General features: G+C 42.9%; 1 protein-coding gene across 2 annotated transcripts in view; it reads left to right on the top strand.

Annotated features, from left to right (window-relative positions):
• The window catches only part of prss12 (serine protease 12), a 34,436-nt gene that overhangs the window by 823 nt on the left and 21,879 nt on the right, over positions 1 to 11,734 (top strand). For both annotated transcript variants that reach the window (XM_034291001.1, XM_034291000.1), the window contains exons 2-4: positions 969 to 1,107; positions 7,567 to 7,742; positions 8,764 to 8,914. In XM_034291001.1, coding sequence (XP_034146892.1) covers positions 969 to 1,107; positions 7,567 to 7,742; positions 8,764 to 8,914 — 466 coding nt within the window. The remainder of the gene's footprint in view (positions 1 to 968; positions 1,108 to 7,566; positions 7,743 to 8,763; positions 8,915 to 11,734) is intronic.

Here is an 11,734-nt window from a genome sequence, read left to right as displayed (position 1 = left end):
TTAGTGTGGAGGTATGTGGCGTGGTTAAACCAGTCAAAATGTATCAGATCTCTCACCCCCTGGTAAAAAACACAGATTCTCATGTTGTTAGTTAGCTATATCCCACACTGGTCTGTGTGTGTGTCTGTGTCTCTGTGTGTGTGTGTGTGGTCTAGTGGTGCCTTATCTCTGCAGGCCAACTGACTAATGTGCTGGAGGCACAGAGACCCAGATCAGCCCTGGTGTCTAGTAACGCACTTCACTGTGTCTGTGTTTCTGTGTGTGTTTCTGTATGTCTGCCTGTGTTTGTTTGTTTTTGTCTCTGTGTGTTTTTGTATGTATCTGCCTGTGTTTGTTTGTTTTTGTCTATGTGTGTCTGTGTGTGTTTCTGTATGTGTCTGCCTGTTTTTTTTTTGTCTGTGTGTGTCTGTGTGTTTCTGTGTGTGTTTCTGTGTGTGTCTGTGTGTGTTTGTTTGTGTCTCTGTGTGTGTGTGTTCGTGTGTGTGTGTGTGTCTGGGTGTGTGTGTGTGTGTCTGTGTGTGTTATTGTTCAGTTAGATCAATGTTCCTCAGTGACATATAAAATTAAACATTCAATTTATTTCACTGATAAAAGACTGGATACACAGAGAGACACAGAGACAGGTAGTATGTCTGTCTGTGTCTGTCTTTCTGTCTGACTCTGTCTGTCTGTCTGTCTGCCTGTCTGTCTGTGTCTGTCTGTCTGTCTGCCTGTCTGTCTGTGTCTGTCTCTCAGTCTGACTCTGTCTGTGTCTGTCTCTCTGTCTGACTCTGTCTGTCTGTCTCTGTCTGTCTCTCTGACTCTGTCTGTCTGTCTGTCTGTCTCTGTCTGTCTGTCTGTCTGTGTCTGTCTCTCAGTCTGACTCTGTCTGTCTCTGTCTGTCTGTCTCTCTGACTCTTGCTCGGTGCCTGTCTCTCTGTCTTGCTGTCTGTCTGACTCTTCATCTGTCTGTGTGTCTGTGGTTCCAGGGTCTGTGCGTCTGCAGGCAGGTCGTTCTAAGCTGGATGGTCGGGTGGAGGTGTACCTGGGGGGGGTCTGGGGGTCTGTGTGTAGCAGTGACTGGGACGAGACTGACGCCACTGTGGTGTGTAGACAACTGGGGCCCGGGTGAGTCACACACACACATACACACGCACACACATTCACACGCACACATACACATACACACACACACACACATCATAAACACACAGGGAATAGAGACAGTAAAGAGAGGGAGGAATAGAGACAGTAAAGAGAGGGAGGGAATAGAGACAGTAAAGAGAGGGAGGGAATAGAGAGGGGGGGAATAGAGTCAGTAAAGAGAGGGGGGCATAGAGTCAGTAAAGAGAGGGAGGAATAGAGTCAGTAAAGAGAGGGAGGGAATAGAGACAGTAAAGAGAGGGAGGAATAGAGACAGTAAAGAGAGGGAGGGAATAGAGACAGTAAAGAGAGGGAGGGAATAGAGACAGTAAAGAGAGGGGGGAATAGAGACAGTAAAGAGAGGGGGGAATAGAGACAGTAAAGAGAGGGGGGGAATAGAGACAGTAAAGAGAGGGGGGGAATAGAGACAGTAAAGAGAGGGGGGAATAGAGACAGTAAAGAGAGGGGGGAATAGAGACAGTAAAGAGAGGGGGGGAATAGAGACAGTAAAGAGAGGGAGGGAATAGAGACAGTAAAGAGAGGGGGGCAATAGAGACAGTAAAGAGAGGGAGGGAATAGAGACAGTAAAGAGAGGGGGGGAATAGAGTCAGTAAAGAGAGGGAGGGAATAGAGTCAGTAAAGAGAGGGGGGGAATAGAGTCAGTAAAGAGAGGGAGGGAATAGAGTCAGTAAAGAGAGGGGGGAATAGAGTCAGTAAAGAGAGGGGGGAATAGAGTCAGTAAAGAGAGGGAGGGAATAGAGACAGTAAAGAGAGGGAGGGAATAGAGACAGTAAAGAGAGGGAGGGAATAGAGAGGGGGGGAATAGAGTCAGTAAAGAGAGGGGGGCATAGAGTCAGTAAAGAGAGGGAGGAATAGAGTCAGTAAAGAGAGGGGGGAATAGAGACAGTAAAGAGAGAGGGGAATAGAGTCAGTAAAGAGAGGCAGACCTGGCGTAGAACTGTGATCACGTCCTGAGGCAGACCTGGCGTAGAACTGTGATCACGTCCTGAGGCAGACCTGGCGTAGAACTGTGATCACGTCCTGAGGCAGACCTGTCGTAGAACTGTGATCACGTCCTGAGGCAGACCTGTTGTAGAACTGTGATCACGTTCTGAGGCAGACCTGTCGTAGAACTGTGATCACGTTCTGAGGCAGACCTGTCGTAGAACTGTGATCACGTTCTGAGGCAGACCTGTCGTAGAACTGTGATCACGTTCTGAGGCAGACCTGGCGTAGAACTGTGATCACGTCCTGAGGCAGACCTGTCGTAGAACTGTGATCACATTCTGAGGCAGACCTGTCGTAGAACTGTGATCACATTCTGAGGCAGACCTGTCGTAGATCTGTGATCACATTCTGAGGCAGACCTATTGTAGAACTGTGAGCACATTCTGAGGCAGACCTGTCGTAGAACTGTGCTCACGTGATTGAGCATTAAAGCTGGGCTAATGTGATTGAGCATTCAAGCTGGGCTTGGAAAGGACCTAAAGTATTAGAACATGAGTTTTGCAGTGTATTCCAAACTATTTTAATGTTTGTCCACCTTTCTTCAGAGAAGACAAATCATTGCTTATTATTAAGTTCAACAATAGGTTAAATAAATATATTTATTTAGTGCACAAGATAAACTGTCCCCCTTAATTTCAAATGCATATTATATACAGCATGTGGACAGGAAAACTTTAAATAGCCTGCCCATTTTCTAGACTGAGCGTCCTAGTATAAAAGAGATGTATTTCGTAATTGTTTGAAAATATACTTAACCAAGAGAAAAATAGTTCAGGAATTTGTTTTGGCAAGGTAATAAAAAGTTTTCCTATGATTATTGAGATTCTAAAAATAAAAATGTATATCTCTTATCGCTGCTGGCAAAGGTGTTTTCCTGTTTATATATCATGGACAAGCTTTTGAAAATATCCACTTTCATACAGGATACCCAGACCAGGCAGCTCACAGTCCAACATGTCAACCATCACCTCTGTTCACATGGTGTAATGGTGCCAGGAGGGTTTTTGGAGTCTTTGGATTTGTTTCAAATATATGTAAATGTCTCATATATTTCTCTATTTTGAAACCAGACAGCAATGATGAGCTCCTACTAAATATGTCATACATCATTTAACCCCAACCACCTAACCTCTCCTCTCCCTCTCCTTCTCCCTCTCCCTCTCCCTCTCCCTCTCCCTCTCCCTCTCCCTCTCCCTCTCCCTCTCCCTCTCCTCTCCCTCTCTCCCTCTCCCTCTCCCTCTCCCTCTCTCTCTCCCTCTCCTCTTTTCTCCCTTCCCCTCTTCCCCCTCCTTCTCCCCTCCCCTCTTTGCCACCCTACACTCCCCTTCTTTTCTCTCTCCATCCTCTCCTCCTCTCCTTCCTCCCTTTCTCTCCTCCCTCCCCCTCTCTTCCACACAATTAGTCTTTGTAGTCTGCCCCCCCAAACCCAGACATTGAACCCCTCCCCCGATGGTATTTAAGTACCTTACAGCCGTAGCTAGCTATTTTCCCGCACCTCACACACACACACACACACCACCCACATCACACACACACACACACCACACACACACCACACACACACACACCTCACACACACCACACACACACACCACACACACACCTCACACACACACACACACACACACACACACACACACACACCACCCACACCACACACACACACACCACACACACCACACACACACACCTCACACACACACCACACACACCACACACACACACCACCCACACCACACACACACACCTCACACACACACACACACACACACACACCACCCACACCACACACACCACACACACACACCACCCACACCACCCACACCACACACACACACACACACACACACCTCACACACACACACACACACACACACACACCACACACACACACACCACACACACCACCCACACCACACCACCCACACCACACACACACACACACACACACACACACCACACACACACCACCCACACCACACACACACACACACACCACACACCACACAGACACCTCACACACACACACACACACACACCACACACACACACACACACACACCACACACACACACACACACACCACACACACCCACACAGACACACGGCGGTGTATTGGTGTATTGATGGTGTGGAGCTCAGAGCTTGCAGAAGGTGATCCTTCTATGGGTCTCCAGGGATACATTGGAGAGGGGATGTGGACAGATCTAATCCAGAGATGGAGCTCCTCGGCAGGGTTGGAGAGTTGGTCAGACCCCCTGATTTCCCTGGAGGAAACAGGGGCCTTTCATTCCTTGACATGAAGTCACACACACGTGTCTGGTTTTACCCAAGTGTGGACTGGAAATGTAATGCCATAACATAATCCCTAACCTTAGACTAACCGTAACCTAACCAAACCTCAATAAACTAACCTATATGTCTGAACTTAATATAGCCCTACCTCCCAATCCTACCTCCCAATCCTACCTCCCAATCCTACCTCCCAATCCTAACTCCCAATCCTACCTCCCAATCCTAACTCCCAATCCTAACTCCCAATCCTAACTCCCAATCCTAACTCCTAGCCCTAAACCTTATGGACAGTTTTGCCTACACCGATTAAAAATGTAGTATTTAACAAAGAAATCATGCTAAATTGAGATTTTCCAGGATTAATCTGTATATGTAAAATCGTCCCTTAACTTATATCAGATTTCATGTCTGATATTAACATTAAAACTAATTCTAACTCTAAACCTATAAAAAAATGTTTGGATGGCTTAAGCACGATTTTCAAAACACTACATACAATTAGCACAACCACACACCCAATTAGCAAAACACTACAGATCCTTTGCATAATTAAACACTCTTGCAAAAACAATACACTTCTGTTTAAAAAACACACTTTGTTACCATATGAAACACACACGTTTCACATTACTATACTCTGTTTGCACGAGTTACACTCTGCTGTGATAAACCTAAAACACTTTTAGCACTTCTACTTCCCTATGATTAGAGTAGGCTACCATCAACAAAGTACAAATATAATGTAAATACACCAAACACTACACAAGACCAATGTTGCAGACTGAAGAAACTCATTCATTTCTCAACACGCCCAAAATGTTCACATGGAGATTCATAATACTGTAACAAAATGTCACTTTACGTATTGTACTGTAAGTTTACTGTAAAAAATAAGAATACTAGACATTGACTCTTCGCCTTGTTGGATCTGGCCAGAGAATTTCATCAACATCGCAGGCAATGTTGTCATTAGCTAGACACCTTGGAAAGAAATGTCTTGAATGACAAATCCATCCTTGCATCGCTGCTACCTCTATCTGGTCACAGGCCTCCTCCATGGCTTGGATGAGGGGTACCTCAGCCTGGAGACGGAGATCATATACCTTCCACCGCCATGCCGAGAAGAACTCTTCTATAGGGTTGAGGAATGGAGAGTATGGTGGAAGATATAGGACGGTGAAATGTGGATGTTGCTGAAACCTGTTCTGAACCAGAGCAGAACGGTGGAAAGACACATTGTCCCAGACAACAATGTATTGCATATGATCGATTTGATTTGCTGCTGTTATGTTGTGCAATTGGTCCAAGAATGTAATTATGAGTGCTGTGTTGTAAGGGCCCATATGGGCATGGCGGTGGAGGACCCCATTCTGTGTAATGGCTGCACAGAGTGTTATATTGCCCCCACGTTGCCCTGGGACATTGATGTTTCTTCCCCTCCTTCGTGTGCTCGTCAGGTTGAACCCAGCCTCATGCTGGATCTCCTCCATCCATTCGTAAAACTCTCTGAAGAACAGTGTCAGGCAAAATTGTGTAGTTCAGTGTAGATGTAGTATACATATTACAGTACAGTAAAAGATTATGAGACAGTATGCAAGATCACACTGCTAAAGTGAATACATACCTCTGCATAATCATGCCGCAGTCGTTTCACCCTTTCGGAATTGCACTCGAAAGGCACTCGATAAATTAGCTTCATTTGAATATGGTTTTTGTTTAGGATGCGTGCCAGTGTTGATGTTGAGACCTGATGGATATCGTTGAAACTGGCGTGGTTATTGACAATGTTAGTTTGGAGCTGATTGAGTGTTATAGCATTGTTGGCCAAAACCATGTGTACTATCTCCCTCTCTTGCTGTTCTGTGAACATAGGAGGCCTTCCCCCTTGTAGTTCCTGACCCTCAATCCTATGTAGAAAAAAACCCAGTATACAATAGTACAGTAATTTCACAGGAAAAGGTAACAGAAGTGCTGATAGTGCATAGAATACAGTACTGTAAGCAGTTACTGAAACCGTGCAGATGTTTTAGATATGATGATATTTTTACAATACCTATTTTCCAGTTGAAATGTTCTTATCACACTTGCCACTGTGTATGGGCTTAGATTTGGCTGTACAGTCCAGCCTCCCTCAGCGTCAGGCCGTGGTTGACAACGTGGTCAACCAGTGTTGCACGGATCTCATTTGTCAGATTCGGTCCTCTTTGAGCACCTTCTTGTCTTCCTCTACCTCTACCTCCAGCATCGCCTCCATCTCTTCCTCTTCCTCTGTTGATTCCTCCTCTGTTGATTCCTCTTCCTCCACTTCCTCCTCCTCCTCCTGGTTCTCCTCCTCGTCTTACTCTTTCTCTGACTCTTTCCATTGTGCTTGAAGACCGATGAACCCACCTGCTGCTTTTTATAGTGCTTATACACCTGATTGGTGTGTCTATGATTAAGCAAACAAGTGTTTGCACACCTGATGACTGTGTTGAACCAATTGGTTGGACGGTGTGGTCATTTGACAGTCAGTGCTTTGGTATTGCAAGGAAGTGACTTCATGATAGATGTTTGTGTGTAATGTATGTTAAGTGTGTTTAGTGTTTTGCAATAAGTGTGAGGTTGACAATGTGCTTATAGTTGTGCAAATATGGGCTGATGTTTTGCTTCTTGAGTGTAAGGTTTTGCTAATAGTGTACTACTTTTTATTTTAGTGTGTAAGCAATCCCAAAAAACTGTATAAGATTAAAAATATATATATTTCATGAGAACCTGGGAAAAAGTTCTTACTTCCCAAACATGTCCTCAGTTAGTGTAAAACTGGTCCTCACTTGTACAAACACATCCCTAACAGAAAAACATTATAATTTTCCTCCATATTACCTGGTAAATAACATTTGTGGTTTTATATTATGTCTTCTGATGACTAGTAGTTGACTGCAACACACGGAGACATTCCCTGCAGTCCCGGGGGTCAAAGGTCAGAAGGGAGGACAGGGTCTTCCCTACAGATGTCAACCACATGTCACAGAGTTTGACAGACATGGATTTAAAGCCACTGTTTATGGACCATTACCTGTGTGTGTGTCTGTGTTTGTCTGTGTGTGTGTGTGTGTGTGTGTGTGTCTGTCTGTGTGTGTGTGTGTGTGTGTGTGTGTATAGGTTCACTGGGCGAGCACGCACCTCTGCCCTGTCTCCTCGAGAGGGCGTGTCCAGACTGCACTGGGTGGCGGTCCATTGTCAGGGGGAGGAGCCTGATGTACTCCACTGCCCCAGCGTTCCGTGGAACGGAGAGGAATGTCTCCAGGCTGCAGCCGTAACCTGTACCCCTCAGGAAGGTGTGTCTTTATAACACCTGACTGTATTACTGGACAGTCTTTATAATACCTGACTGTATTACTGGACAGTCTTTATAATACCTGACCATATTACTGGACAGTCTTTATAATACCTGACTATATTACTGGACAGTCTTTATAACATCTGACTATATTACTGGACAGTCTTTATAATACCTGACTATATTACTGGACAGTCTTTATAATACCTGACTATATTACTGGACAGTCTTTATAATACCTGACTATATTACTGGACAGTCTTTATAATAACTGACTATTTTACTGGACAGTCTTTATAACACCTGACTATATTACTGGACAGTCTTTATAATACCTGACTATATTACTGGACAGTCTTTATAACACCTGACTGTATTACTGGACAGTCTTTATAATACCTGACTATATTACTGGACAGTCTTTATAACACCTGACTATATTACTGGACAGTCTTTATAACACCTGACTATATTACTGGACAGTCTTTATAATACCTGACCATATTACTGGACAGTCTTTATAACACCTGACTATATTACTGGACAGTCTTTATAATACCTGACTATATTACTGGACAGTCTTTATAATACCTGACCATATTACTGGACAGTCTTTATAATACCTGACTATATTACTGGACAGTCTTTATAATACCTGACCATATTACTGGACAGTCTTTATAACACCTGACTATATTACTGGACAGTCTTTATAATACCTGACCATATTACTGGACAGTCTTTATAACACCTGACTGTATTGCTGGACAGTCTTTATAACACCTGACTGTATTACTGGACAGTCTTTATAATACCTGACCATATTACTGGACAGTCTTTATTATACCTGACCATATTACTGGACAGTCTTTATAATACCTGACTATATTACTGGACAGTCTTTATAATACCTGACTATATTACTGGACAGTCTTTATAATACCTGACCATATTACTGGACAGTCTTTATAACACCTGACTATATTACTGGACATTCTTGTAACTGTGTGTGTGTGCAGTGTTATCTGTGGTGCCAGTGAGGTTGATAGGGGGGTTGTCGGCGAGGGAGGGCCGTGTGGAGGTGTTTCACGGGGGACTGTGGGGTTCCGTCTGTGACGACCAATGGGACGACAGAGATGCAGAGGTGGTATGTCGACAGCTGGGCCTTGGGTAAGAACACACACCTAGAACCACAGATGTACAGACACACACACACACACATGCCCAGTCAGGTGGTCAGTGATCTGTGATCTTCAAGGTGATGAATGTACTTCACAGCTCACAGTAAAAGTCATCAATGCATTACTAATCTGTATGTTGACCAGTGTCTAGAGGCACATACTGACTGAACCCACATGTACCCATGACTTACATCCAGCTGGAGAGAAAGGTTACAGTGGGAAAAATACAGTGAAACAGGGATGGAGAGAGGAAGGAAAAAAACAGAGAGACAGAGCGAGAGAGGGGGAAGAAAGAGAGAGAGAGAGAGAGAGAGAGGAGTCTATGTGGGTGGTTTACACTGAAGTATGTGAAGTATTTTGTCCATCCTGGAGAGCGATAGAGAACGAGTGAGAGAAGGAGATTACTGGGAAGACTGAGAGAGAAAAGAGAGGGAGAGGTCAGTTGTTGAATCAGACCTTTGTTTCTGCTAGACAGATGTCAGGGAGAACATCAACCATGGACATCTAAAAGGTTCTAGATGTCTCATAGTTCTTAGTGTGGATTCCTTCTCTAAAACAGGCCCTCTAGATTATAATCAGTGATTTAGTTTATTTTTGATTGAGCCACATTCTCTAATAATGAACTCTCTGAGGAAGTTTTCAGACAGGCAGACCAAATCTGATGTTCTTCCCCCCCAATTGGTCTTTTGACCAATCATGATCTTCATCAGAGCTGATCTGATTGGTCAAAAGACACAAGAGGGAGCTGTGAGTGTTCAGCCAATCCTGTCATCTCCCAGCTCTATATTATAATCACAGAACCCCAATCAATTTCACCTTTAAAATGGTCTGTTTGGGTTAGGATTAGGGTTAGGGTTGGGGTTGTGGTTAAGTTTAGGGGTTGGAGTTAGGATTAGGGTTGGGGTTAAGTTTAGGGTTGGAGTTAGGATTAGGGTTAGGGTTGGGCTTAGGGTTGTATTTATAATGGCAGAATACTGGATTTAATTCCGGGTAAACCAGTTGAATAGTGAAAACATGCTAATGGAAGTAGTTTTTGTCTTTGGACAGTGTCTGGTAAATGTTTTATCAGAATATAATTATTGTTGGCATTAGAACATGTAGCTCTGGAAACCAAGGGAAATACTTCACAGTATTAAAAACATAGGAACGAGTATATAGGCATATACATGTCTTCAGCGTTTATGTCTCAGTGTCCTCCTTTCTCTCTCTTTGTCTCTCTCTCTCTCTCTTTGCCTCTCTCTGTCTCCATTCAATTCAAATGGCTTTATTGGCATGGAATGTGTTACTACATACATTGCCAAAGGAAACATCAATATATATTAAAAGTACAGGCATAACAAACAAACAAAATAAATAAATGAAAACTGAACAGTGAACAACAACAATCACAGTTACAAGTAAGTAGTGGGATGGATACAGGTACTACTGTAGATTCATTATCCTGATACATTATTAAGTAAGTAGGGGGAAGGATACAGGTACTACTGTAGATTCATTATCCTGATACATTATTAAGTAAGTAGGGGGAAGGAAACAGGTATAATTGTAGATTCATTATCCTGATACATTATTAAGTAAGTAGGGGGAAGGAAACAGGTATAACTGTAGATTCATTATCCTGATACATTATTAAGTAAGTAGGGGGAAGGAAACAGGTATAACTGTAGATTCATTATCCTGATACATTATTAAGTAAGTAGGGGGAAGGAAACAGGTATAACTGTAGATTCATTATCCTGATACATTATTAAGTAAGTAGGGGGAAGGATACAGGTACTACTGTAGATTCATTATCCTGATACATTATTAAGTAAGTAGGGGGAAGGATACAGGTACTACTGTAGATTCATTATCCTGATACATTATTAAGTAAGTAGGGGGAAGGAAACAGGTATAACTGTAGATTCATTATCCTGATACATTATTAAGTAAGTAGGGGGAAGGATACAGGTACTACTGTAGATTCATTATCCTGATACATTATTAAGTAAGTAGGGGGAAGGATACAGGTACTACTGTAGATTCATTATCCTGATACATTATTAAGTAAGTAGGGGGAAGGAAACAGGTATAATTGTAGATTCATTATCCTGATACATTATTAAGTAAGTAGGGGGAAGGATACAGGTACTACTGTAGATTCATTATCCTGATACATTATTAAGTAAGTAGGGGGAAGGAAACAGGTATAATTGTAGATTCATTATCCTGATACGTTATTAAATTTAAGCTACATATTTTACCCATAATTTCATAATCTCATAGAATGTTTTAAAATATCTATTAACATAAATGTAGTTTTGTGAATTAGGGTTAGGTTAATAGAGTCAATGAGTTTTTGTTGAATTGTATTACAGATTTCTAAATTAAATGGTTTGTAGTTTACAGGGCATCATTACAAATAGACAGGAGAGATATGTAATCTTACAAGGAATAATGTTTGGTAATATATGTGTATTTTTTCAAATAAAGCTGTAATGGCACATTGACATGAAAGTCCAGAGTGCAAAGAGGCCCTATAAATATTGAAGTAGCCGAGATGCCCTACCGAGTAGCCAAGATGCCCTACCAAGTAGCCAAGATGCCCTACCGAGTAGCCAAGATGCCCTACCGAGTAGCCAAGATGCCCTACCGAGTAGCCAAGATGCCCTATAGGTAGCCAAGATAACCTGTTTCAGGTACCCAAGATGCTGTTACAGATATCTCTCTCTTTCTGTCTCTTTCTGTCTCTCTCTCTGTCTCTATCTGTCTCTCTCTCTGTCTCTATCTGTCTCTCTCTCTGTCTCTCTCTGTCTCTCTCTGTCTCTCT

This window comes from Esox lucius, chromosome 25 (genome assembly GCF_011004845.1).
Source record: "Esox lucius isolate fEsoLuc1 chromosome 25, fEsoLuc1.pri, whole genome shotgun sequence".
Classification (NCBI taxonomy): Eukaryota; Metazoa; Chordata; class Actinopteri; order Esociformes; family Esocidae; genus Esox; species Esox lucius.
The sequence above is the reverse complement of the archived record's forward strand: the minus strand, read 5'-3'. Positions and strand labels throughout refer to the sequence as shown.